Source organism: Salmo salar, chromosome ssa11, assembly GCF_905237065.1.
Source record: "Salmo salar chromosome ssa11, Ssal_v3.1, whole genome shotgun sequence".
NCBI classification, from domain to species: domain Eukaryota; kingdom Metazoa; phylum Chordata; class Actinopteri; order Salmoniformes; family Salmonidae; genus Salmo; species Salmo salar.
Window position 1 is genome coordinate 93,483,473 of NC_059452.1, and position 27,650 is coordinate 93,511,122.

Sequence of the window (27,650 nt, forward strand, 5' to 3'; positions counted from 1 at the left end):
GGTTAAGAATTCTGAATAAATCACAGACAGTGTCACCAGCAAAGCACCATCACACCTCCTCCATGCTTCATGGTGGTAAGCACCCATGCGGAGATAATCCGTTCACATACTCTGTGTTTCTGAGGCTGGCAACTAAAGAATTTCTTCAATTTCTGAGGCTGGTAACTCTAAAGAACTTATCCTCTGCAGCAGAGGTAACTCTGGGTCTTCCTTTCCTGTGGTGGTCTTCATGAGAGGCAGTTTCATCATAGCGCTTGATGGTTTTTACAACTGCACTTGAAGAAACTTTCAAAGTTCTTGAAATTTTCCAGATTGACTGACCTTCATGTCTTAAAGTAATGATGGACTGTCCTTTCTCTTTGCTTATTTGAGCTGTTCTTGCCATAATATGGACTTGGTCTTTTACCAAATACCACCCCTACCTTGTCACAACACAACTGATTGGCTCAAATGCATTAAGGAAAGAAGTTCCACAAATTAACTTTTAACAAGGCACACCTGTTAATTTAAATGCATTCCAGGTGACTACCCCATGAAGCTGGTTGAGAGAATGCCAATAGTGTGCAAAGCTTTCATCAATAAAAAGGGTGACTACTTTGAAGAATTTCAAAAATAAAATATATTTTGATTTGTTTAACACTTTTTTGGTTACTACATGATTCCCTATGTGTTATTTCCTTATTTTGATGTCTTCACTATTATTCTACAATGTAGAAAATAGTAAAAATAAATAAAAACCCTTGAATGAGTAGGTGTGTCCAAAGTTTTGACTGGTACTGTATATCTCCGAGATTGTGATGAGGCATATATCTGTGGAAGTGTTTAAAAATATTTCTAGAGTGTTGAAAGTTCCAAGAGCACAGTGGTCTCCATCACTGGGAAATTGAAAAAAAATATGGAACTACCCAGACTCTGCCTAGTGCTGGCTGTCCGACCAAACTGAGCAACAAGGCAAGAACGACCTTGGTCAGGGAGGTGACCAAGAACCCAATGACCACTACAGAGTTCCTTGGCAGAGATGGGAGAACCTGCCAGAAGGACATCAGTCTCTACAGCACTTTACCAATCTGGGCTTTATGGGAGAGTGGCCAGACAGAAGCCACTCCTGAGAAAAAGCCACATGACAACAAACCTGGAGTTTGCAAAAAGGACGTGAAAGACTCAAGAGCATAAGGCAAAATATTACGTGGTCTGAAGAGACAAACATTTAAATATTTGGCCTGAATGCCAAGCGCTATGTCTGGAAAAAAACAGGCACAACATCACCCATCTAACACCATCCCTACTGTGGAGCATGGTGGTGGCAACATCATGCTATGGGGATGCTTTTCAGCGGCAGGGACTGGGAGACTGGTAAGGATAGAGAAAACAATGAATGGAGACAAATACAGGCAAATCCTTGATGTGAACCTGCTTCAGAGTGCAAACGACCTTAGACTGGGGTGAAGATTTACGTTCCAACAGGACAATGACCCCAAGCATACAGCCAAAGCAACGCTGGAATGGCTTCAGAACAAGAATGTGAAAGTCCTTGAGTGGCCCTGCCAAAGCCCAGACTTGAATCCTATAAAAAATCTGTGGGAAGACTTGAAGATTGCTGTTAACTGCCACTCCCCATCTAATTTAGCAGAATTTGAGAAAATCTGCAAGGAAGAATGGGAGAAAATCCCCAAATCCAGATGTGCAAAGCTGATACAGACATACCCAAGATGACTCAAAGCTGTAATCTCAGCCAAAGGTGCTTCTACAAAGTGTTGATTTAGGGGTGTGAATACTTATGTAAATGAGATATTTCTGTATTTCATTTTCAATAAATTTGCAACCATTTCTAAAAACATGTTTTCACTTTGTCGTAATGGGATATTGTGTATCGATCGGTGGGGAAAAAATATTTAATACATTTTTAATTCAGGCTGTAACACAACTAAATGTGAATAAGTCAAGGGGTATGAATACGTTCTGAAGGCACTGTATGCGTTGTCCACTAATCATAACCGTAAGTACGCAATTTCCTTCATTAACAGCTGAGAGCAAAAACCATTGATGATCATGCCAACGCGTATTGATTGCATTCAGTCACCACAGCTTTCCTTGCTCATGCAGAGTTATGCAATTACTACATATTCAGAGACAAACAGTATTTCAATTTCAAGTTAGCAATTCATGCCATTGGTATTTACAAATACTCAAAATACATCCCTCATGGGGACTGGGGGAGAAAATAACATGTAGCTAGCTAATCTTCCACTATTTCTGGACTCAAGTGAGAGTATTTACACTGAAGTGAATGGGAAAACAAACTGAATATATATATATTTTTATTGCTATTATTAATTTGTGATTGTTTTAATAGTTGACACAATTATTACAGTTAATAGATTTTTTTTATTGTTGAATTCACCATTTTATATTCGGATCTTATGGCTTTTTAATTTGGGGGCTTTTATTTTGAAGATGTCATTCCGGATATTCCGTCAGCACAGAAAACAAATGAACGTTTCTTCCATCCAAGAATTTTGCTTTGAACGATGGCGTGCCCTTTTTTACGAGATCCAATTGACATCGGGGCACAAGTTGTGAGAAAAACAATACGAACTAAGCGTTTGTTCAAAGACAGACAAAATCCTCTAAGTTTTTCCTAAGAATACATTAACGAGAGGTATCACTTCTCGTCTCATTGTATAGTATACCTGGCCGATCTGTTGACACCTTCATTGAGCAACGATACACTCCGCAGCTGTGCGCTTACAGTAATGCAAACACTCTGCATTGGTTTACATTTTTTCGCGTGTGGAGAATATATGCATGCAGTCGGTGACGCTGAAAACTTGAGCAAATCCACAGTTTGTTGAGCCATACGGAGAGTATACAACGCACTGGCGAGAATTCTCCCTGATTTCGTGAAGTTCCCTGGTCATTGCTCTCAACAAGAAGTTAAAGACGGCTTTTATAGAATAGCAGGTTATGTATTCTTTCATACTAGGCTAATGCTTTTGTTAGTACTAGTAAGTTAGACTGTAAACTAGCTAAATAATTCAACGCCTGTGATCGTTGCAGGACTACCTAATGTAATTGGTGTGGTGGACTCCACTCACATACCCATCAAAGCGCCTTCAGGACCAGAGGCATCTGATTATACTAATCAGAGATCATTTTACAGCATAAATGTGCAGGTAATATTGGGGAAGGTGTAAATGCATAACTGTGATAAAGAAATTCTATATTAAAAAAATATATTCCTAGAGAATCTCATTTGGAAACTCACTGCATTGTAAATCTTTTCCAGATGGTTTGTGATTCGCAATGTCTCATCACAAACATTGAGGCAAAGTGGCCTGGATCTGTCAATGACTTCCACATACTCCAAAAGAGTGTGCTGTACCATCAGTTTCAGCAAGGTGACAACATTACACAATCACAAATGTTACAACTTCCAAGTTCTATGATTTCAGCATGTCTCTCTTACCTCCCCTACTTCAGGTTGTTTTGATGGGCAGCTTGTGGCTGACAATGAGTATCCCTGTCTTCCATTCTTGATGACGCCATACCTGAATCCAAAACCAGGTGCAGAGAGCTGCTTCAATGAGGTACTGTACGAGACAAGAGCATGCATTAAGACAACATTCACTACGTTAAGGTCCCGATTTAGTTGTTTGAAGGGTCTCCGAGTGTCGCCACAGAGCACGTGTGACATAATAGTGGGATGCATGGTCCTTCATAATGTTGCCATCATTCGTTAGGAGGCCCCACCCTGTTTCAGTTGGATACCCTGGAAAAACCCAGAGCCTGTTCACTGTGAATACCAAGATGGTACAGCAATCAGGGATAGCATTGCTGCTGAGCTCTTTGTGTCATGCAGCCAGGTGTTATGACAATTTCACACAATTACATTTTAACCCCCCCCAAAAAAAAACTCTTCTGTAAAGGACTCTGGTAGGATACACTTGTGCTTCCTCGCCAAAAGGAGGCTATTGAGGAGGGGAGGACAGTCTTCCGTTTGCCTACTAACAAATGAACACACTCCTCAACCACTTTCTGGGTCACGGGAGGAGGTTAGACTTTTACCCAAATGAGAAAAGGCCACTGACTACGTATAGACACTGTACCACTCCAGAGATATGCCCTCCAGAGATCAGTAAATGGTATCGGAAGAAGGAATCTGACACTTTTGGGGGGGAGGAACATTTATTCAAAAAGTAAAACTGAAAGATTGCAATAACTGTACATAAGCATGATTCATTTCCGTTCATGACTGCGAAGAAAAGAGAAACATGTAAACATGAGCGAAGGTTGAAAGAAATTTCATGAAGAATAAGTCCAAAATTGGTTAAATTAGAAATATGACAACTGGTTGTTGAAGTGATGTGGATGGTTTTAGGTTAATTTACATTCTGAACAGCTATCCTGTTAGTTTTCCCCAATCCTGGGCCTTTTACCACCAAGTTTGACTTTGTTTATGCGAAAGTTCTAAGTTGATTGTTTATTTAACTGTCCTACAATTCTACTAAGATGATGCTGCTTGTGTGACATACATGACATCTTGTAAACATTAAGTTGTGGAACTTACATTTCATTGTTTCTCAAGTGGAACTTACATTTAATTGTTTCTCAAGTAATTTCATCTCCAAGGACATCTTTTGCATCTTTAATCTCCTGTAGTCAATCTCCTGTTGCAAGTATTTCATATACAAGTCCTTCACTTTGACATTTGAGGGCTTTCTTGGTTTGTCCCCCTTAAAAACATTGAGATTTAATCAAATGCATAATTTGTATTAACGGCTGCCATTACACCCATAATTTTCTCAGTATATTGTATTCATAATGTAGAAATATTAGACCTTACATGGCAAAAAAATAAATATTTTTGCGTTATCTTACCTCTCTGTCCCATGTTTTAGAGGTGGATGGTGTGGCCTCACGTGTGGTCTCGTTTATGCCTGGACCCTATGGAGGTGTAATGTTTAGGCCATTATCTTTATCAATGAGGTCTGATAACTGATTAGGCCACTTCCAGAATACTTTTTCACTTTATATAATAACTGTATACGCATCAAATACATTAATTTAACAAATTCCACTTGAACATTTTCCAACCACACATCTTTTCTGAATAAACCATATTAGGCCTACCTCATGTATAGAGGAATCTGACGTGATTTCTTCTGCATTGTCAATGTATACGACTGGTACCTGAAACATACAAAGTAGTCAAATTAACAAAAGTATGGTAGGCTGAGAAACAACTGCTTGAATGTTTTCTGTAGCTTTCGACAACTCACATTATTCGATGACACTTCGGACCCAGATTCTGCTGTGATCTCCTCTGATGTCATGTGGTTTGCTAGCGCTGCAAATGTATAACGCTTGTGTTAAAACAATGGTGAGGTCAATGCCAGATCTAAAAAGACGCAGTGGTGACCCCAATGGATTAGACTTGCCTCTCACAAAGTTTGAGCAGGAGAGTGTTGACTCGAGTTCTGTGGAAGAGGTTTCCTCTGTGATACTGTCTATAGTGGAACAGAATTTATGGGTTTCAGCCATCAGGTCCTCTGCAGCAGAAAATACAGGTTGCAGTGGGCCTTCCTTGGTCTTCCGCCTATCTGCTTTTTTGGCTGGAATCAGAGATTACATTGTAAATTAGTATCTTGACAAAATGTCACAGTGGAGTCTATGGGGCAGTGCACGGACTGTGCAGCTCACCTGTTTGTACCATGTTCTTGTATTTCACCTTGACCTGCAGCCAACTTCGTTTTACTCCAGATGGATTAACCCTGTCAGGTAGGTGAAATAGTTTAATCTGAATCAATGAGTAGTTACAACATCTTCTCTACACACAACAAATAGCCTATCCAAAAACTGGATTGTTTACTTTGTGTTTGTGTAACTTTCATCTCCACTGACTGTTTGACTTGAAATTGCAATATTGTCGCAAGCCATTGGTTGACATCTTGCAATTTCAATGGATAACCATGGATGAGGGAAAGCAAGTAACCTTATCAGTTACCGTTATCTTTAGAATAAGGCTAGCTAGCTATACCAGCTGTTCGAAGATGCTGGTCAGACAGCTAACTTAGTTAGCTAAATTTGCTATCAGACAGGAATTACAAAGCCATTCATGGTTCCTTGTCAGACTGTACTGTAGGTAGCTAACTATTGAACGTAGCTAGAGTAACAAGCTTGTTAGTCAGCCCACTTCTTTACCCAGAGAGCTATCAACCAATTCATCACTAGCTAACTTAGTTAGCTAGCTACACTCACTGGGTACTGTATTTAAATGATATGGCAGCTAACGTTACTTACGCGTTGACTGAATCGGCAATTTTCTGCCATGCTGCCTGTCTCGCTTTACCAGCAGCAGTTGTATTATTTTTGTGATTGAAAATATGTTTTAGGTCCTCAAACCGCTGAAGTATAACTTGCTGCTCTGCAGCACTGAAAAAGGCTGCCCTATCTCCCTTTTCCATTCTTTTAAATCACGTGGTGTTGTCATGGAGACTTACACATCCTCCTAGCTCAGGCTATTTATTTATCTTTATTATTTGAATATGATGCCCTACCTACACAGATTCTGAAAATGAAAGAAAAGTAGATGCATATGATATTGAGAAAATGGTTAAGACATTATGCCCTCTAAGAGGTCTTGACCTTTATGTGCAAGCCCTGGCCTGTACAGGGTCCGTCTCGGAAATTTCAAACCTGTAACATTATTTTATTTGTTATTTTTATTTTAGAATTTTATATAATAGTTTTTTTCTTATTTTTTTTTATTTATTTTTATATTTTTTTACCCTTTTTTCTCCCCAATTTTGTGGTATCATGGTATCCAATTGGTTGTCTTGGACAGTCTTGTCTCATCGCTGCAACTCCTGTACGGACTCGGGAGAGGCGAAGGTCGAGAGCCGTGCGTCCTCCGAAAACACGAAACACACGAAACAAGCTTCTTGACCCAACCACTGCTTCTTGACACAATGCCCGCTTAACCCGGAAGCCAGCCAATGTGTCGGAGGAAACACCTGGTATACCTGGCAACCGTGTCAGCGTGCATGTGCCCAGCCTGCCACAGGAGTCACTAGAGCAAATGGGACAAGGACATCACTGTCGGCCAAACCCTCCCCTAACCCGGACGACGCTGGGCCAATTGTGTGCCGCCCCATGGGTCTCCCGGTCGCGACAGAGCCTGGACTCGAACCAGGATCTCTAGTGGAACAGCTAGCAACTGCGATGCAGTGCCTTAGACCACTGCGCCACTCGGGAGGCCTAACCTGTAACGTTGTTAATGTGGGAGCCAGTCCTTCTGCCTAGGCCTAGGGAGACTAGCCTGGAGGTTAGAGTGTTGGGCCTGTAACCAAAAGGTTGTTGGTTCGAATACCTGAGCTGACAAGGTGAAACATTTGTTGATGTGCCTTTGAACAATGCATTTAACCCTAATTTGCCTCAGGGGCACTGTACTACTATGGCTGACCCTGTAAAACAACACATTTCACTGCACCTATCCAGTGTATATGAAAATAAATAAAAAATAAACATATTTAGTACACAACTTGTTTCAAGCAGACCACCATAGTCCCGTGCCCAAGAACGCACTCACATTGGTAGCCATGAAAGGCTGGTCATGGCTCACATCAACACCCTCACCCTGGACCCGTTCACTCCAATTCACATACCACCCTAACACAGATGATGTAATCTCTATTGCAACCAACACTGCCCTCACCCATCTGGACAAAATACCTATGTAATAATGCTGTTCATTGACTAAATACAGCTCAGGAATTCAACGCCATAGTCCCCTCCAAGCGCAGGACCCTGGGACTGAACACCTCTTTCTGCAACTAGATCCTAGACTTCCTGGCAGGACGCCCTCAGGCGGTTAGGGTGGGCAGAAACACATCAGGGGTGTGTGCTTAGTCCCCTACTGCACTCCCTGTTCACCCACGACTGCATGGCCACATCAATCAAACACAGAGCATGCACCAGAACGAATCAGTTGGAATGGCCTTTGACTTTCATAGGTGGCACATTTTTTCACGGGACCTCCTATGTGTGCACAGGCTTGCTTGCGGGTTCACCATTTTTTAAATGGATGTAATAGTAAAGACCATAGGCAGTTCCTGAGTTTCAAGTTTGTGGAAGCTTACAATTTATCTTACCATTTCAACCGATCTGTGTGGCAGTTATGATTATTTTTATATGCACATTTTCGTGGAATAGTTTCATTTCAATAATAACGTTTCAAAATCATTGTCACGTGGTTAATCATAAAAATCTGAAGTCAAATGATAAAAATCGGAAAGTTAAAATTCAACTAAGCCGAGAGAACCAGACTCATATGGACACATTGATACACTGTGATCCATTGTCGGCTAAAGAAATAAGAGCATAGAACTCAGAGATAGCCTATGGCCAATGCAGCAGTAGGGCTATAACGTATATGTAGGATGAAACAGTCAGATGTCACCAAGCGCAACATAGCTTCAGCGTGTAAATCAGCTAGAAAGATGTGTCGGCATCGATTAATTATCTCTGGCCCCCTCCCAGTTAGGGGGAGTGATGAGCTCTACAGCAGAGTCTCACAACTCAATCGCTGGTTGAAAACTGTGTTCTGCCCCTCCCAAAAGATAGAATTTGTAGAAAATTGGCCTTCTTTCTGGGACTCACCCACAAACAGGACCAAGCCTGGCCTGTTGAGGAGTGACGGACTCCATCCTAGCTGGAGGGGTGCTCTCATCTTATCTACGAACATAGACAGGGCTCTAACTCCTCTAGCTCCACAATGAGATAGGGTGCAGGCCAGGCAGCAGGCTGTTAGCCAGCCTGCTAGTTTAGTGGAGTCTGCCACTAGCACAGTCAGTGTAGTCAGCTTAGCTTTCCCCATTGAGACCGTGTCTGTGCCTCGATCTAGGTTGGGCAAAATTAAAGATGGCGGTGTTCACTTTAGCAATCTCACTAGTATAAAGACCTCCATTCCTGCCATTATTGAAAGAGATTGTGATACCTCACATCTCAAAATTGGGTTACTTAATGTTAGATCCCTCACTTCCAAGGCAGTTATAGTCAATTAACTAATCACTGATCATAATCTTGATGTGATTGGCCTGACTGAAACATGGCTTAAGCCTGATGAATTTACTGTGTTAAATGAGGCCTCACCCCCTGGTTACACTAGTGACCATACCCCCCGTGCATCCGGCAAAGGCGGAGGTGTTGCTAACATTTATGATAGCAAATTTCAATTTACAAAAAAAAAACAATGACGTTTTCGTCTTTTGAGCTTCTAGTCATGAAATCTATGCAGCCTACTCAATCACTTTTTATAGCTACTGTTTACAGGCCTCCTGGGCCATATGCTGTGTTCCTCACTGAGTTCCCTGAATTCCTATCGGATCTTGTAGTCATAGCAGATAATATTCAAATTTTTGGTGACTTTAACATTCACATGGAAACAGACCCACTCCAAAAGGCTTTCGGAGCCATCATCGACTCAGTGGGTTTTGTCCAACATGTCTCTGGACCTACTCACTGCCACAGTCATACTCTGGACCTAGTTTTGTCCCATGGAATAAATGTTGTGGATCTTAATGTTTTTCCTCATAATCCTGCATTATCGGACCACCATTTTATTGTGTTTTCAATTGCAACAAATAATCTGCTCAGACCCCAATCAAGGAGCATTAAAAGTCGTGCTATAAATTGTCAGACAACCCAAAGATTCCTTGATGCCCTTCCAGACTCCCTCTGCCTACCCAAGGACTTCAGAGGACAAAAATCTGTTAACCACCTAACCGAGGAACTCAATTTAACCTTGCGCAATACCCTAGATGCAGTTGCACCCCTAAAAACTAAAAACATCTGTCATAAGAAACTAGCTCCCTGGTATACAGAAAATACACGAGCTCTGAAGCAAGCTTCCAGAAAATTAGAACGGAAATGGCGCCACACCAAACTGGAAGTCTTCCGACTAGCTTGGAAAGACAGTACCGTGCAGTATCGAAGAGCCCTCACTGCTGCTCGATCATCCTATTTTTCCAACTTAATTGAGGAAAATAAGAACAATACATCATTTCTTTTTGATACTGTCGCAAAGCTAACTAAAAAGCAGCATTCGCAAATGGATGATGGCTTTCACTTCAGCAGTAATACATTTATGAACTTCTTTGAGGAAAAGATCATGATCATTAGAAAGCAAATTACGGACTCCTCTTTAAATCTGCATATTCCTCCAAAGCTCCATTGTCCTGAGTCTGCACAACTCTGCCAGGACCTAGGATCAAGGGAGATACTAAAGTGTTTTAGTACTATATCTCTTGACACAATGATGAAAATAATCATGGCCTCTAAACCCTCAAGCTGCATACTGGACCCTATTCCAACTAAACTACTGAAAGAGCTGCTTCTTGTGCTTGGCCCTCCTATGTTGAACATAATAAACGGCTCTCTATCCACCGGCCGTGTACCAAGCTCACTAAAAGTGGCAGTAATAAAGCCTCTCTTGAAAAAGCCGAATCTTGACCCAGAAACTATAAAAAACTATCGGCCTATATCGAATCTTCCATTCCTCTCAAAAAAATATGAAAAAGCTGTTGCGCAGCAACTCACTGCCTTCCTGAAGACAAACAATGTATACAAAACGCTTCAGTCTGATTTTAGACCCCATCATAGCACTGAGACTGCACTTGTGAAGGTGGTAAATGACCTTTTAATGACGTCAGACCGAGGCTCTGCATCTGTCCTCGTGCTCCTAGATCTTAGTGCTGCTTTTGATACCATCGATCACCACATTCTTTTGGAGAGATTGGAAACCCAAATTGGTCTACATGGACAAGTTCTGGCCTGGTTTAGATCTTATCTGTCGGAAAGATATCAGTTTGTCTCTGTGAATGGTTTGTCCTCTGACAAATCAATTGTAAATTTCGGTGTTCCTCAAGGTTCCGTTTTAGGACCACTATTGTTTTCACTATATATTTTACCTCTTGGGGATGTCATTCGAAAACATAATGTTAAATATCACTGCTATGCGGACGACACACAGCTGTACATTTCAATGAAACATGGTGAAGGCCCAAAATTGCCCTCGCTAGAAGCCTGTGTTTCAGACATAAAGAAGTGGATGGCTGCAAACTTTCTGCTTTTAAACTCGGACAAAACAGAGATGCTTGTTCTAGGTCCCAAGAAACAAAGAGATCTTCTGTTGAATCTGACATTTCATCTGGATGGTTGTACAGTCGTCTCAAATAAAACTGTGAAGTACCTCGGCGTTACTCTGGACCCTGATCTCTCTTTTGAAGAACATATCAAGACTGTTTCAAGGACAGCTTTTTTCCATCTACGTAACATTGCAAAAATCAGAAACTTTCTGTCCAAAAATGATGCAGAAAAATGTATCCATGCTTTTGTTACTTCTAGGCTGGACTACTGCAATGCTCTACTTTCCGGCTACCCGGATAAAGCACTAAACAAACTTCAGTTAGTGCTAAATACGGCTGCTAGAATCCTGACTAGAACCCAAAAATGTGATCATATTACTCCAGTGCTAGCCTCCCTACACTGGTTTCCTGTTAAGGCAAGGGCTGATTTCAAGGTTTTACTGCTAACCTACAAAGCATTACATGGGCTTGCTCCTACCTATCTTTCCGATTTGGTCCTGCCGTACATACCTACACGTATGCTACGGTCACAAGACGCAGGCCTCCTAATTGTCCCTAGAATTTCTAAGCAAACGGCTGGAGGTAGGGCTTTCTCCTATAGAGCTCCATTTTTATGGAATGGTCTGCCTACCCATGTGAGAGACGCAGACTCAGTCTCAACCTTTAAGTCTTTACTGAAGACTTATGTCTTCAGTAGGTCCTATGATTAAGTATAGTCTGGCCCAGGAGTGTGAAGGTGAATGGAAAGGCTGGAGCAATGAACCGCCCTTGCTGTCTCTGCCTTGCCGGTTCCCCTCTCTCCACTGGGATTCTCTGCCTCTAACCCTATTACAGGGGCTGAGTCACTAGCTTACTGGTGTTCTTCCATGCCGTCCATGGGAGGGGTGCATCACTTGAGTGGGTTGAGTCACTGACGTGGTCTTCCTGTCTGGGTTGGCCCCCCCCCCTTGGGTTGTGCCGTGGCGGAGATCTTTGTGGGCTATACTCGGCCTTGTCTTAGGACGGTAAGTTGGTGGTTGGAGACATCCCTCTAGTGGTGTGGGGCTGTGCTTTGGCAAAGTGGGTGGGGTTATATCCTGCCTGTTTGGCCCTGTCCGGGGGTATCATCGGATGGGGCCACAGTGTCTTCTGATCCCTCCTGTCTCAGCCTCCAGTATTTATGTTGCAGTAGTTTGTGTCGAGGGGCTAGGGTCAGTCTGTTACATCTGGAGTATTTGTCTTGTCTTATCCGGTGTCCTGTGTGAATTGAAATATGCTCTCTCTAGTTCTCTCTTTCTCTCTTTCTTTCTCTCGGAGGACCTGAGCCCTAGGACCATGCCTCAGGACTACCTGGCATGATGACTCCTTGCTGTCCCCAGTCCACCTGGCCGTGCTGCTGCTCCAGTTTCAACTGTTCTGCCTGCGGCTATGGAACCCTGACCTGTTCACCGGACGTGCTTGTTGCACCCTCGACAACTACTATGATTATTATTATTTGACCATGCTGGTCATTTATGAACATTTTAACATCTTGACCATGTTCTGTTATAATATCCACCCGGCACAGCCAGAAGAGGACTGGCCACCCCTCATAGCCTGGTTCCTCTCTAGGTTTCTTCCTAGGTTTTTGGCCTTTCTAGGGAGTTTTTCCTAGGGAGTTTTTCCTAGCCACCGTGCTTCTTTCACATGCATTGCTTGCTGTTTGGGGTTTTAGGCTGGGTTTCTGTACAGCACTTTGAGATATCAGCTGATGTACGAAGGGCTATATAAATAAATTTGATTTGATTTAAAGCAAACAAATAAAAACAGAAAATATTATGGTTCTTTCAATCACATTCATCTCTCGACTCTGCCTGTCTACTTCCCTTTCTATTTGTCTTAACTTGAGCTATTGCTAGTGAAGTGCAACATTGTAATAAATATTCACTGGGTTCGCCGGAAGCTGTCGCTAGCAAATTTGACATTTTTTTCAACTAGCCTATTCCGGGCGCTCAGTCTCCTGTGTCAGTGAGCTCAGGACAGACATGTGTTTATGACGTTTCCACTGGATATATCCCGTACAAAAAAGCTAGTTTTGAAACTGCAGTAAAAGTGCACTAACTGCAGTTGACTGTGGTATTTTGGACACAGTCATATCGAAATTACTGCAGTAAAAAAATTGCAGCATACTGCAGTTATAATGCACTCCTGATATTTTGGTCTTTCCCACTGAGGTTTGGTGATTATCGAGGTTGGGAGTGTTGGCTAAGTCATCCTACCTGGTGAAGTATTTTGAATGATTTTATTTAGACAGGAGTAATTATATAATTTTGGCGAAACATCCATTTATTTTACGGCAATCCAGCATCCTGACAGTGCACTGTGCACCCGCTAACTATCTTTTCCAATTCTGACTCTTTTGGTCCAGACAGCATCAGATACATTGTCTAAACATACTGAGACAGAGGGGTGCCGTTTCCCTTGCTCTGATGCTTTAACAATGTCTGGTTTCTCTGTCCTAATAATGTTGAGGGAGTGTGTGCGCCTGAGCACGCACAGAAGTAGGCCTGCTGCATACAAAAGTAGGAAAGTGCCCATTTTTTAAAATGTGATTCTTATTTAACTATTTATTCAAAACAAATTCTTATTTACAATGAAGGGCTACCAAACGGCAAAGGCCACCTGCTGGGACCGGGGCTGGGATAAAAAAAAGAAGAAAAAAGGACAAAACACACATCATGACAAGAGAGACACTACATAAAGAGAGACCTAAGACAACACAGCACGGCAGCAACACATGACAACAACACGGTAGCAACACAACATGGCAGGTGCACAACATGGTAGCAGCACAAAACATGGTACACACACTATTGGGCACAAACAACAGCACAAAGGGCAAGAAGGTAGAGACAACAATACATCACGCGAAGCAGCCACAAGTGTCAGTAAGCGTGTTCATGATTGAGTCTTTGAATGAAGAGATAAAACTGTCCAGTTTGAGTGTTTTTTGCAGCTCATTCCAGTTGCTAGCTGCAGCAAACTGAAAAGAGGAGTGACCCAGGGTTGTTTGTGCTTTGGGGATCTTTAACAGAATGCGACTGGCAGAACGGGTGTTGGATGAAGGCTGCAGTAGGTATCTCAGATAGGGGAGAGTGAGGCCTAAGATCATTTTATAAATAAGCATCAACCAGTGGGTCTTGCGATGGGTATACAGAGATGACCAGTATAGAGTGGAGTGATGTGTCCTATAAGGAGCATTGGTGGCAAATCTGATAGCCGAATGGCAAAGAATATCTTGCCACTCGAGAGCACCCTTACCTGCCGATCTATAAATTACGTCTCTGTAATCTAGCATGAGTAGGATGGTCATTTGAATCAGGGTTAGTTTGGCCCCTGGGGTGAAAGAGGAGCAATTACGATAGAGGAAACCAAGTCTAGATTTAACCTTAGCCTGCAGCTTTGATATGAGCTGAGAGAAGGACACTGTACCGTCTAGCCATACTCCCATGTACTAGTATGAGGCAATGTCTGATTTCTGGTTGTCATAACTCCCCACGTCCACCACTAATAAGATGAGCTTCTCAATAATTTTTTCTTCACCTCACACAGTAAATCAACAAAGTCTGTTTGTTTTTAACATCCATTGGCAATGATAGTTCCTCAGTATTTGAAAAATCTTTCCAACACCAAGTCTCGGTGTGAAAGAGCAAAATATATTGATCTGATGATTCCATATATCCAGCGAAAACTTCCTAAAAAAAAACCAGCTGTCCTGAGCTCACTGGTGTGGGAAACTCAGAGTGCCCGGAATAGGCTAGTTGATACAATGTTGCAAGTTCGCTACAGTGACAAATTCAGGCTGGACCCAGTTGATGATTTAAAACAATGTTGCACTTCACTAGCAATAGCTCAAGTCAAGAAAGAGAGAAAGGAAGTCAGACAGGTGGAGTAGAGCGATGAATGTGATTGAAAGAGACAGAATTTTCATCAGGGTATTTTCTACTGTTTTTATTTGTCAGCTTTAGGCTTTAGTTGAAGATGGATCACAGTGTATCAATGTGTCCATATGGCAGAGGTTGGTGCTCTTGCCTTAGATTAATTTTAATTTAGAGATTTTTATCATTTACTTCAGATTTTTATTATTAACCACGTGACAATGATTTTGAGAAATGTAAATTGTATTATTGAAATTAAGTTGTTCCATGAAAATGCATATATAAAAATAATCATAACTGGCACTCAGATCGTTAGAAATGGTAGGATAAATTGTAAGCTTCTCCAAACTTGAAATTCACGAGCTGCCTGGTCTTTACTATAACACCCATCAACAACAAACAAAGTGAAAAACGTGCCCGCCTATGGAAATCAACGGCTCATTCAACTGATTTGTGCTGGCCAGATATGGTCTACACATACTGAGACAGAGGGGCGCTGTTTCGCTCGTCCGGATACTTAAACTAAGATTGATGCGTCTTTATGTTGGCGCGGTCAAATAAATGATCAACATTTTATTTGAATGGGCAAGAAGGTATGGTAGGGCAGACAAGGCCCCCTAAGACCCACCCATAATGCATAATCAAGTTTGCTGACCACACAACGGTGGTAGGACTGATCACAGATGATGATGATGAGACAGCCTATAGGGAGGAGGCCAGGACAACAACCTCTCCCTCAACGTCAGCAAGACAAAGGAGCTGATTGTGGACTACACAAAACGGAGGGGCGAGCACACCCCCATCCACATCGATGGGGCTGTAGTGGAGCAAGTAGAGAGCTTCAAGTTCCTCGGTGTCCACATAAATAAGGAATTAACATGGTCCGCACACACCCACACAGTTGTGAAGAGGGCACGACAGCGTCTCTTCCCCCTCAGGAGGCTGAAAAGATTTGGCATGGGCCCTCAAATCCTCAAAAAGTTCTACAGCTGCACCATTGAGATCATCTTGACTAGCTGCATCACCGCTTGGTATGGCTACTGCAAGCCACTACAGAGGTTGGTGAGTAAGGCCCAGTACATCACTGTGGCCGAGCTCCCTGCCATCCAGGACCTCTATGCCAGGTGGTGTCAGAAGAAGGCCTAAACAAATGGTCAAAGATTCCAGCTACCCAAGCCATAGACTCTTGTCTCTGATAACGCACAGGAAGCAGTACCAGTGCATCAAGTCTGTAACCAACAGGACCCTGAACAGCTTCTACCCCCAAGCCATAAGACTGCTAAACAAGACTGCTAAATAGCTAATCGAATTACTACCTACTGCTGCCACTGTCTTATCTATCCTGTTGCCTAGTAACTTTAACCCTACCTATATGTACATAGCTACCTCAATTACCTCATACCCCTGTACATCAACTCTGTACTGGTACTCCCTGTATATAGCCATGTTATTACCACATACCCCTGTACATCAACTCTGTACTGGTACTCCCTGTACATAGCCATGTTATTTTTTTACTTGTCATTGTTATTCATTATTCACTGTGTATTTATTCATTGTGTCATTATTTCAATTATTTAAAAAAAATCTTTAACTCTACATTGTTGAAAAAAGACCTGTAAGTCAGCATTTCACTGTTAGTCTACACCTGTTGTTTACGAAATATTTAACAAATGCAATTTCATTTGATTTGAGGACCAGACTGTAGCCCTACCTGAACCTTTCCTTCCTGCTAGAGTTTAGAGCAGGGATGTGCGACTGGTGGCCCGTGCCCCCCTTTTGATGGCAAATGTGGAAAAATGTGTGGAATTGCAGAACACTACACTGTAGCTTATAAATGGCAACATTTTCTCTACACCACATGGCAAAATATGTAGGATTGTTTGTGGCCCCCACCCCCATCAAAGTTGCTCATCCTTCATGTAGAGACTTCTACCCACAGAATTACACAGAGCAAAAATATAAATGCAACATGCAACAATTTCTAAGATTTTACTGAGTTACAGTTCATATAAGGAAATCAATCAATTGAAATAAATTAATTAGCCTCTAATCTATGGATTTCACATGACTGAGATTACAGATATGCATCTGTTGGTCACAGATGCCTTAAAAATGGTAGGGGCGTGGATCAGAAAACCAGTTCTTATCTGGTGTGACCGCCATTTGACTTACGCAGTGCGACACATCTCCTTCACATAGAGTTGATCAGGCCGTTGATTGTGGCCTGTGGAATGGTGTCCCACTCCTTTTGGCTGTGGGAAGTTGCTGGATATTGGCGGGAACTGGAACACGCTGATCCAGAGCATCCCAAACATGCTCAAGGGGTGACATGTCTGGTGAGTATGCAGGCCATGGAAGAACTGGGACATTTTCAGCTTCCAGGAATTGTGTACAGATCCTTGTGACATGGGGCCAGGCATTATCATGCTGAAACATGAGGTGATGGCGGCAGATAAATGTCAGGACAATGGGCCTCAGGATCTTGTCACGATATCTCTGTGCATTCAAATTGCCATCAATAAAATGCAACCAGGATTCATCCATGAAGAGCACACTTCTCCAGCATGCCAGTAGCCATCGAAGGTGAGCATTTGCCCACTGAAGTCGGTTACAATGCCGAATTGCAGTCAGGTCAAGACTCTGGTGAAGAAGATGATAACGCAGATGTTCTTCCCTGAGACGGTTTCTGACAGTTTGTGCAGAAATTCTTCGGTTGTGCAAACCCACAGTTTCATCAGCTGTCCGGGTGGCTGGTCTCAGACGATTAGGTGAAGAAGTCGGATGTGGAGGTACTGGGCTGGCGTGGTTACACGTGGTCTGCGGTTGTGAGGCCGGTTAGACGTACTGCCGAATTCTCTAAAATGACGTTGGAGGCTGCTTATGGTAGTGAATGAACATTCAAATCTCTGGTAACAGCTCTGGTGTACATGCCAATTGCATGCTCCCTCAAAACTTGAGACATCTGGGGCATTGTGTTGTGGGACAAAACTGCACATTTTAGAGTGGCCTTTTATTGTCCCGAGCACAATGTGCACCTGAGTAATGATCATGCTGGTTAATCAGCTTCTTGATATGCCACACCTGTCAGGTGGATGGATTATCTTGGCAAAGGAGAAATGCTCACTAACAGGGATGTAAACAAATTTGTTTGCAAAATTTGAGAGAAATAAGCTTTTTGTTGTTGTGCATATGGAACATTTCTGGGATATTTTATTTCAGCTCATGAAACATGGGACCAAGACTTTACATTTTGCATTTATATTTTGGTTCAATATAGAATGAGAGTCTATTGCTTCTTTTGTGACAGTCTCTAACAAACACAAGACTGCACATTTTAGAGATTGGACAGCACTGCCTGAAATAGCCTATGCATATTTTTACCATTAGCTTATAACAGTACATTGTAAAACTTTTTTTGGACACATTTTTGATTTGATGAGCGATTTTCACTGACAAATCGATGAGTCGGCAACACGGAAGTGACGTTTGACGTCATGCCATTGGTTGTTTCTTTGGCGACACATTTAAAATCCATTTGTCTACTCTCTTTAGCTACGGATATTGTTGAATCGTAAGTTATTTAGCTAAATATATTATGTATAGTTTTTTGTTAGATAACATAACTAACGTCTTATGTAATAATTGTGTGTCATGATGAGTAAGCTATAGTAGCGCGCTAATAATCTCTAGCTAGCTAGCTAAATAGCTAGACAACAACATAAAACATCTACAGTAGCTAGCTAACGGTAGCTAACTACATCACTCAGTATCTATCTACGTTTAACTGATGTAGGTCTGCTCCTGCTCTAATGAAAATATTTAGCTAACAACATCATGTGTTTCCCCCCTCCCACGTAGCCTACCGATGGATGGTTACAGTTTATCTATGCCTGGCCCTCACTCACCGGACTACCATGCCTCCCCAATGTCAGAACTCGCCAACTGCTTTACGGGACTCAGCGCCTTTCACACAGGGTAAAAGCTATTATCCTTGAACTACATTAGTTGGCTGGCTGATTTCATGTGTGGGTGGCTATCTGACACTCGAGGGAAAGGCTACCGGACACTCATACTCTGCCATGATCATGTGCCATGTTTACATGGATTGTGAATAAGATTAGGCAAGGATTGAGAGTCCAAAATGCCTTGCAGAAATAAACTGCACTCATGGTCATTATACTACTATATTTACCCATGTTTATCTTATACATCACCTGCATTACTCAGTGACACTCCTCGGAGATGTCTGGACCTGTCCAACCTCAGCACTGGGAGTGTAGACGATGCCGCTGCACAGGGATCACCACACAAAGGTGAGCAATGCTTTTTGCATACCGTAGGTATAGTCATTCACAACAACAAAAAGCAACTCAGGGGGACACCCCAAAGAGAAATCAGAGGCGACAATGGCAAGGAAAAACCAGGCTCCTCTTGACTGGGTTGAAGTTCAGAGTGTGACTATCTTATCTATGCTGGTGTGCAATGCATATTCTCTCCACCAACTTAGGTAGGTACTGTAGCAGAGGCTTTTCACTTTCAGCTACTTTTTGCACCATTTTTAATTTCAGTTGACACTGCTTTTAAACTTTTGTTTGTCTTTGATTGTCATTGCATTTTTGAGCCCATCGCAACATATTGTTTTCACCCCGTCCTCACCATTTTTATTTGCACATTATTTCCTGCTGGTTTGCAGACAAGCCTACTTCTCCAGTGGCCTTGGACTCTCCCGCACCAAGGTACCAGGCTTATTCCTCTCACCTTCAAGGACACCAACTTGAACCCTGTGTTTAAAATAATATATGCCATTTAGCAGACACTTTTATCCAAAGTGATTTAGTCATGCATGCATACATTTTACGTATGGGTGGCCCCGGGAGTTGAACCCACAAACCTGGCATTGCAATCCCCATGCTCCAAACATTCTGGAAACACAAATATGATTATGATTTGTGGAGGGATGAGTACCTGCTCCCCATGGGCCCTGTGGATGACAGTGGTACTGTGTTGCTACCTGCATCATCCAAAGTAATGTTCTCATTTGTTCCAGAAACAGTCGCATGAAGATGTTGCAGTCCTTCCTGGTAAAGAACAGTCTATGGATTTACTCTCCATATCAATGGGTTTTGTATGATTATCTCAGTGTGAGTTAAATTAACACACTATTTCTTCTGTCTCTTAGCCCAGGTTGCTGTGTAGCAGTCCAAAGTTTCACCCCAGTGAACATCCATTCAGTTACAAGGAGAATGTGAGTGGATGTATTTTCACATTCAGGGTTATGCATGATTAACTTATATTCACATGCAAATGCTGTCCAGTTTCTTCTACTACAATACCCTATTTCAATTGTGCCATCAGAGATTGCAGCTCTCAAGGGCATATACCGTACAAGATTTGTGAAATCTATAAAGGGGGTGGCAGGTAGCCTAGTGGTTAGAGCGTTGGGCCAGTAACCGAAAGGTTGCTGGATCAAAACCCCGAGCTGACAAGGTAAAAACCTGTCATTCTGCCCCTGAACAAGGCAGTTAACCCACTCTTCCCCGGTAGGCCGTCATTGTAAGTAAGAATTTGTTCTTAACTGACTTGCCTAGTTAAACAAAGTGTCTAGTAACAGCTCAGTGCCCTTTGTGGCTTATTCAATTATGGCCACTAGACGACAGTATGCGATTGCTCAATTTTCTTCACCTCTTGCTCTTGTATAGCCATGTAACTTCCAGACGTAGAGCAACAGCACTATGCTGTAACATTGTGGGAGGCAACCAGTTTTTCTAGAGACAGGTTGCATGTAACAGAGAATTGCATGTGGATGTGTTTTTGAGGAGTTACTCAACACATTCTCTCTCTCTCACCTGAATTACAATTACTGCACTGCTGTGTTTTTTTTTTTAATGTTCAGGTGGCCCCAGGGCAGAGAGCGCAAGGCAAGCCAGAGTGTTTGCTGCCTGCTCCAGACTCCCAGCTCCAAGGTGATGGTGAGCCCTGTGCCCTGGGGAGCCCCATCTTCCCTGCACCTCCCTCCCGAACCCAGCACTCCCCAGGGGATGCAGATGGATTCATGGAAATCCTGGAGCAGGAAGCTGATGAGGTGATTTGGATCTCATAGACTGACGTCTTTACCTCTTGTCCCATTCTGTTAATCCATGTCACTGAACGGTTCATGCAGCGAGGTCTGCACCAGTGTGACTCCTGCTCCTGTATTCAATGCACAGTTCAATCTCGGTTGCTACATCTTTAATGCTCCCTACTACTTATGTTTTTTTTTTGTCTTCCAACATGACTCCTTTCTTTATTTTAAATATCTCCACTGCGCTTTCCTCATGTCCATTCTCTCCCCCAGGGTTCTATTGCTGTCGCCATGTCATGTAGCATGGCACAGTTGCTGTCTGAACCCCTCATGAACCAGGAAGTGGATCTCTCCTCTGTAAGTCTCCTCTTCTCCCATCATCACTCACATCCACAAACTTGCAGTTGATTTGAACTTTACTTGGGCGCGAGGAGTAACCGGTCATGTACATTCACTAGGTTTCAGTGTGTCGCCAGGAGGGACGCCGTCTCTTCCGATCCCCTTCCATGCCAGAGCGGTTGGCACGTCCACTGAAACGCACCTCCACCTCCCCCTCCCCAGCCAACCCCCGGCCACTCAAACGACACTGCACCTTCTCCGCCGTCTCAGAGGAGGTGGGCCAGGGAGAGGGAGACCAAGGGGCTGGAATCAACAATGATAGGAGGGTAAGGGTGGGTCAGGAGTGCTACGCTGTATATTAGTAGGGGAGGAGGGTTGTAAAGGCAGTGGTGAGGAGGGTCGTGAAGGTAGGGGGGAGGGAGGGTCGTGAAGGTAGAGGGGGGAGGGAGGGTCGTGAAGGTAGAGGGGGGAGGGAGGGTCGTGAAGGTAGAGGGGGGAGGGAGGGTCGTGAAGGTAGAGGGGGGAGGGAGGGTCGTGAAGGTAGGGGGGGGGAGGAGGGTCGTGAAGTTGGAGGGGGGAGGAGGGTTGTGGAGGAAGGAAGGTAGAGGGGGGAGGGTTGTGGAGGTAGAGGGGAGGAAGGAGGGTTGTGGAGGTAGAGGGGGGAGGGAGGGTTGTGAAGGTAGAGGGGGGGAGGGAGGGTTGTGAAGGTAGGGGGGGGAGGGAGGGTTGTGAAGGTAGGGGGGGAGGAGGGTTGTGAAGGGAGGAGGAAGGAAGGTAGGGGGGAGGGTTGTGAAGGTAGAGGGGGGGAGGGTTGTGGAGGAGGGTTGTGGAGGTAGAGGGGAGGCAGGAGGGTTGTGGAGGTAGAGGGGGAGGAAGGAGGGTTGTGGAGGTAGAGGGGGGAGGTAGAGGGGAGGAAGGAGGGTTGTGGAGGTAGAGGGGAGGAAGGAGGGTCGAAGGTAGGGGGGGAGGAGGGTCGTGAAGTTGGAGGGGGGGAGGAGGGTTGTGGAGGAAGGAAGGTAGGGGGAGGGTTGTGAAGGTAGAGGGGGGAGGGTTGTGGAGGTAGAGGGGAGGAAGGAGGGTTGTGGAGGTAGAGGGGGGGAGGGAGGGTTGTGAAGGTAGAGAGTTGTGAAGGTAGAGAGTTGTGAAGGTAGAGGGGGGGAGGGAGGGTTGTGAAGGTAGGGGGGAGGGAGGGTTGTGAAGGTAGGGGGGAGGAGGGTCGTGAAGGTAGGGGGGGGAGGGTTGTGAAGGGAGGAGGAAGGAGGGTTGTGGAGGTAGAGGGGGGAGGTAGAGGGGAGGAAGGAGGGTTGTGGAGGTAGAGGGGAGGAGGGAGGGTTGTGAAGGTAGAGGGGGAGGGAGGGTTGTGAAGGTAGGGGGGGAGGGAGGGTTGTGAAGGTAGGGGGGAGGGAGGGTCGTGAAGGTAGGGGGGAGGAGGGTTGTGAAGGGAGGAGGAAGGAGGGTTGTGGAGGTAGAGGGGGGAGGTAGAGGGGAGGAAGGAGGGTTGTGGAGGTGGAGGGGAGGAAGGAGGGTTGTGGAGGTAGAGGGGAGGAGGGAGGGTTGTGAAGGTAGAGGGGGGGAGGGAGGGTTGTGAAGGTAGAGGGGGGAGGGAGGGTTGTGAAGGTAGGGGGGGGAGGGAGGGTTGTGAAGGTAGGGGGGGAGGAGGGTTGTGAAGGGAGGAGGAAGGAAGGTAGGGGGAGGGTTGTGAAGGTAGAGGGGGGGAGGGTTGTGGAGGAGGGTTGTGGAGGTAGAGGGGAGGCAGGAGGGTTGTGGAGGTAGAGGGGGAGGAAGGAGGGTTGTGGAGGTAGAGGGGGGAGGTAGAGGGGAGGAAGGAGGGTTGTGGAGGTAGAGGGGAGGAAGGAGGGTCGAAGGTAGGGGGGGGAGGAGGGTCGTGAAGTTGGAGGGGGGAGGAGGGTTGTGGAGGAAGGAAGGTAGGGGGGAGGGTTGTGAAGGTAGAGGGGGAGGGTTGTGGAGGTAGAGGGGAGGAAGGAGGGTTGTGGAGGTAGAGGGGAGGAGGGAGGGTTGTGAAGGTAGAGGGGGGAGGGAGGGTTGTGAAGGTAGGGGGGGAGGGAGGGTTGTGAAGGTAGGGGGGGAGGGAGGGTCGTGAAGGTAGGGGGGAGGAGGGTTGTGAAGGGAGGAGGAAGGAGGGTAGAGGGGGGAGGTAGAGGGGAGGAAGGAGGGTTGTGGAGGTGGAGGGGAGGAAGGAGGGTTGTGGAGGTAGAGGGGAGGAGGGAGGGTTGTGAAGGTAGAGGGGAGGAGGGAGGGTTGTGAAGGTAGAGGGGGGGAGGGAGGGTTGTGAAGGTAGAGGGGGGGAGGGAGGGTTGTGAAGGTAGGGGGGGGAGGGAGGGTCGTGAAGGTAGGGGGGGAGGAGGGTTGTGAAGGGAGGAGGAAGGAAGGTAGGGGGAGGGTTGTGAAGGTAGAGGGGGGAGGGTTGTGGAGGAGGGTTGTGGAGGTAGAGGGGAGGAAGGAGGGTTGTGAAGGTAGAGGGGGGGAGGGAGGGTTGTGAAGGTAGAGGGGGGGAGGGAGGGTTGTGAAGGTAGGGGGGAGGAGGGTCGTGAAGGTAGGGGGGGGCGGAGGGTTGTGAAGGGAGGAGGAAGGAAGGTAGGGGGAGGGTTGTGAAGGGAGGAGGAAGGAAGGTAGGGGGAGGGTTGTGAAGGTAGAGGGGGAGGTAGAGGGGAGGAAGGAGGGTTGTGGAGGTAGAGGGGAGGAGGGAGGGTTGTGAAGGTAGAGGGGGGGAGGGAGGGTTGTGAAGGTAGAGGGGGGAGGGAGGGTTGTGAAGGTAGAGGGGGGAGGGAGGGTTGTGAAGGTAGAGGGGGGGAGGGAGGGTTGTGAAGGTAGGGGGGGAGGGAGGGTTGTGAAGGTAGGGGGGGAGGAGGGTTGTGAAGGGAGGAGGAAGGAGGGTTGTGGAGGTAGAGGGGGAGGTAGAGGGGAGGAAGGAGGGTTGTGGAGGTGGAGGGGAGGAGGGAGGGAGGGTTGTGAAGGTAGAGGGGGGAGGGAGGGTTGTGAAGGTAGAGGGGGGAGGGAGGGTTGTGAAGGTAGAGGGGGGAGGGAGGGTTGTGAAGGTAGAGGGGGGGAGGGAGGGTTGTGAAGGTAGAGGGGGGGAGGGAGGGTTGTGAAGGTAGAGGGGGAGGGAGGGTCGTGAAGGTAGGGGGGGAGGAGGGTTGTGAAGGGAGGAGGAAGGAAGGTAGGGGGAGGGTTGTGAAGGTAGAGGGGGGAGGGTTGTGGAGGAGGGTTGTGGAGGTAGAGGGGAGGAAGGAGGGTTGTGGAGGTAGAGGGGGGGAGGGAGGGTTGTGAAGGTAGGGGGGGGAGGGAGGGTTGTGAAGGTAGGGGGGGAGGGAGGGTCGTGAAGGTAGGGGGGGGAGGAGGGTTGTGAAGGGAGGAGGAAGGAAGGTAGGGGGAGGGGTTGTGAAGGTAGAGGGGGAGGGTTGTGGAGGAGGGTTGTGGAGGTAGAGGGGAGGAAGGAGGGTTGTGGAGGTAGAGGGGGGAGGGAGGGTTGTGGAGGTAGAGGGGGGGGAGGGAGGGTTGTGGGGGGGGAGGGTTGTAGAGGGGGGGGAGGGAGGGTTGTGGAGGTAGAGGGAGGGTTGTGAAGCTAGGGGGGAAGGAGGCTTGTGAAGCTAGGGGGGGAGGGTTGTGAAGCTAGAGGGTGAAGGAGGCTTGTGAAGCTAGGGGGGGGAGGGTTGTGAAGCTAGGGGGGGGTGAAGGAGGGTTGTGAAGATAGACGGAGGGGGGGAGGGTTGTGAAGCTAGACGGAGGGGGGAAGAGGAGGAGGGTGGTTGTGAAGGTAGTGGGGAGGAGGGTAGTTTCTCTTCTGACTCGTATTCCGCTCACTAGCAGCACCTGCATAAGAGGACCCACTCTTTGTGTGACGTGGAGCAGCAGCTGGGTGGGGATGGGATCAATGCAGAACTCATTGGAGACTTCAGCAAGGTAGTATATTGAGACTACAACTAGTTATCCACACTAAAAACAGTTTCACAATCACATGGTCCTGTGAATTAAAATGACTGTTGCATTTTAGGTGCATGCCCTACCCACTGTGACAGGGAGACATCAAGGCTTGAAGTACATCACGGTTGACACAGTAAGCCCAATGATATGTAGCGTGCCAAACAGTGCATGTTACAGGAAGAGCAATTATATTAACAACAAAATCGCAATTCTCTCATTGTCCCAGATGAGTGCTCTTCTGGAAGGGAAGTTCAGCTGTTTGGTTGAGTCTTTTGTCGTGGTGGACTGCCGCTACCCTTATGAGTATCAGGGAGGACACATTAAGGTGAGAGATGAACAGAATTAGTCCCTGGACAGTTCTGACATTTTTTTTATCTCGATGTGGGAGATGGTACTGTGTTCTTCTGAGTTAGTGTTATCCCTGACTTCACCTGCAGGGGGCGCTGAGCCTTCCCAACACAGACAAGGCAGTGGATCAACTGCTATCCCAGAGGCTAAAAGCCCACTCTCCTGATAAGAGGCTTGTGCTAGTGCTGCACTGTGAATTCTCCTCCGAAAGAGCACCCAGAACGTGAGACATGCAGACCTTTCAGTCATGTGTGTGTGTGTGTGTGTGTGTGTGTGTGAGTGAAATCAGCAGAAATTAGGCTTTCTGCATGTATTCCATTTGAGATTAAGTCCTTCCTCATGAGCGAGTGTCCGTCTCACTCTGTAGGTGTCACCTCCTGCGCAGTGTGGACCGCAGTATGAACGAGTACCCAGCCCTGCACTACCCTGAGCTCTATGTCCTCAAGGGTGGCTACAGAGACTTCTATCACTCTCACCAGGTATGAACCTGACAATACGGAAATGGACTGTGGTCGGTTGGGCTAGGCTGTAGTCAGTTTATTTCTCACTCCCCTGGTCTCCTCTGTCTGTGTGTCTGTCAGGAGCACTGTGAGCCCCAGTCCTACTGCCCCATGCACCACGAGGACCACAGAGAGGAGCTTCTGCGGTGCCGCACACACAGCAGAGCCTTGGCCGAGGAGCGCCGCAGACGCCACCACATTCAAACTCTCGTCAAACTCAAACTCTGAGGCAGTCATGTTGGGGGGGGGGGGGGAACAGCCACTCAGAGGGACAGCTGAGTCCAAACGGTGACCTAAAGATTGTCAATTTAATTATCTTTGTCAAAAGAATGTGTGATAACAAATTGGCCTTTTGTTGTTTGACAGCTTTCCAAATATAACCTTTTTCATATGCTGCCATGGAAACTGTGCATATGTGATCACTGCTGCCTAGTTTTGTCTATTTTCTTTGGATGGCCATGAATAATAACAACACTGTCCACGCATATTCATTACTGCCTGCCAGTTGAACAGGATATGTAATCCACTGATCTCACTGTCTTTTAATTACAGTAGAGTCCCCCGGTTAAGGGCTTTCATTTTTCAGCATTTGATATTGCTTTAATTTCATTTCCACATTGTAGAGCAGAAAGGGTGGCATTATTTCCAGTGTCAATCATGGATATATATTTATTATTATTGGGGATCATGATTTTATTTGAACTGTTCTGAATAACACTTTTTTAAATTGTTTTTTTTTTTTTAACCAGGGTGAATGACCTTGGAGTTTAGGTTGAATATGTTTTTAAATAACTTAGTTTAATGTTTTGATTGTCAGGTAGTTGAAAATTAATTAATTTCTGCATTAACAATGATGTATAATTAAAAAACACACAACAAAATGTAACTATTTTAATGGGTATCATATGAAATGGTCCCTGGACTGTAGAAACCATAACATAATGGAGAAAAATCTTGAGTGGTATTTTTGAAGAGCCTGTGTGAATATGCTGAGTCCTGATCCCTCCCTGCCAGTGCTGCAGCTGTGATTTCACCCCCCACACAGCTGGGTTAACTCTATGCCCCTCTCTGTTAAAAGCCCCCCCCCCCCTTCTTTGCACAGCAGCTGTAATGCGGAACTGTGGGATTTCACAGGCCCCAGAAAGTGGGATCTGGCTTCTGAAAGCGGATAGGGTGGGAATGGCCATGGGTCAGACTTCAGACCTGTCCCAGGAGGAATGAAGTGGTGCTGGCTGTTGGAGTGGTGGGCCTTTTGACAGTCAGAACTTTTTTTTAATACCACCAATGGGGCTGCCTACATACTCTGATCCCTGATTGCTGCCAAAAGTCACTGGCAGCAACAACTCCGAGTCCCAGGCTATGTGATTAAGAAATCACATGTTATCAACCTTTATGTCCAATTGGGGGTCTCAAGATG

At 45.5% G+C, this 27,650-nt stretch overlaps 2 protein-coding genes across 7 annotated transcripts; one reads left to right on the top strand and one right to left on the bottom strand.

Moving 5' to 3' along the window:
- Positions 1-2,472: 2,472 nt before the first annotated feature.
- Positions 2,473-27,119, top strand: LOC106563618 (M-phase inducer phosphatase 1-B). 5 transcript variants are annotated; one of them, XM_014129354.2, is made up of 18 exons: positions 2,473-2,961; positions 3,058-3,173; positions 3,287-3,398; positions 3,481-3,587; positions 18,902-19,018; positions 19,271-19,356; positions 19,737-19,779; positions 20,091-20,124; positions 20,223-20,288; positions 20,937-21,125; positions 21,378-21,461; positions 21,563-21,769; positions 25,269-25,364; positions 25,456-25,518; positions 25,612-25,710; positions 25,823-25,956; positions 26,101-26,212; positions 26,315-27,119. In XM_014129354.2, the coding sequence occupies exons 4-18, from the start codon at positions 3,583-3,585 to the stop codon at positions 26,459-26,461; spliced, it is 1,482 nt and encodes a 493-aa protein (XP_013984829.1). In that variant the 5' UTR covers positions 2,473-2,961; positions 3,058-3,173; positions 3,287-3,398; positions 3,481-3,582; the 3' UTR covers positions 26,462-27,119. The 5 variants fall into 5 exon arrangements, with proteins under 5 accessions (XP_013984829.1, XP_013984824.1, XP_013984827.1 ...); XM_014129349.2 differs by lacking the exons at positions 2,473-2,961; positions 3,058-3,173; positions 3,287-3,398; positions 3,481-3,587 and adding an exon at positions 18,446-18,614; XM_014129352.2 differs by lacking the exons at positions 2,473-2,961; positions 3,058-3,173; positions 3,287-3,398; positions 3,481-3,587 and adding an exon at positions 18,447-18,614 and having other exon boundaries at positions 21,563-21,718.
- si:ch211-107p11.3 (GT1 domain-containing protein) lies at positions 4,167-6,530 on the bottom strand. 2 transcript variants are annotated; one of them, XM_014129358.2, is made up of 8 exons: positions 6,301-6,525; positions 5,701-5,771; positions 5,439-5,612; positions 5,280-5,347; positions 5,131-5,190; positions 4,879-4,944; positions 4,596-4,733; positions 4,167-4,252 (listed from the first exon to the last, which is right to left on the bottom strand). In XM_014129358.2, the coding sequence occupies exons 1-8, from the start codon at positions 6,462-6,464 to the stop codon at positions 4,247-4,249; spliced, it is 747 nt and encodes a 248-aa protein (XP_013984833.1). In that variant the 5' UTR covers positions 6,465-6,525; the 3' UTR covers positions 4,167-4,246. The 2 variants fall into 2 exon arrangements, with proteins under 2 accessions (XP_013984833.1, XP_013984832.1); XM_014129357.2 differs by having other exon boundaries at positions 4,167-4,733; positions 6,301-6,530.
- Positions 27,120-27,650: the final 531 nt, after the last annotated feature.

What these genes read in the sequence shown, in the direction of transcription:
- si:ch211-107p11.3 (XM_014129357.2), bottom strand. Translation starts at nt 6,464, where the DNA reads ATGGAAAAGGGAGATAGGGCAGCCTTTTTCAGTGCTGCAGAGCAGCAA. An exon ending in ATTGCCGATTCAGTCAACGC is followed by an intron (nt 5,772 to 6,300) that starts GTAAGTAACGTT and finishes CCTACCTGACAG; the next exon opens with GGTTAATCCATCTGGAGTAA. An exon ending in CTAAAACATGGGACAGAGAG is followed by an intron (nt 4,734 to 4,878) that starts GTAAGATAACGC and finishes AATGTTTTTAAG; the next exon opens with GGGGACAAACCAAGAAAGCC.
- LOC106563618 (XM_014129349.2), top strand. Translation starts at nt 18,538, where the DNA reads ATGCCATTGGTTGTTTCTTTGGCGACACATTTAAAATCCATTTGTCTA. An exon ending in CTCAGCGCCTTTCACACAGG is followed by an intron (nt 19,019 to 19,270) that starts GTAAAAGCTATT and finishes TGCATTACTCAG; the next exon opens with TGACACTCCTCGGAGATGTC. An exon ending in ACTTCTATCACTCTCACCAG is followed by an intron (nt 26,213 to 26,314) that starts GTATGAACCTGA and finishes TGTGTCTGTCAG; the next exon opens with GAGCACTGTGAGCCCCAGTC.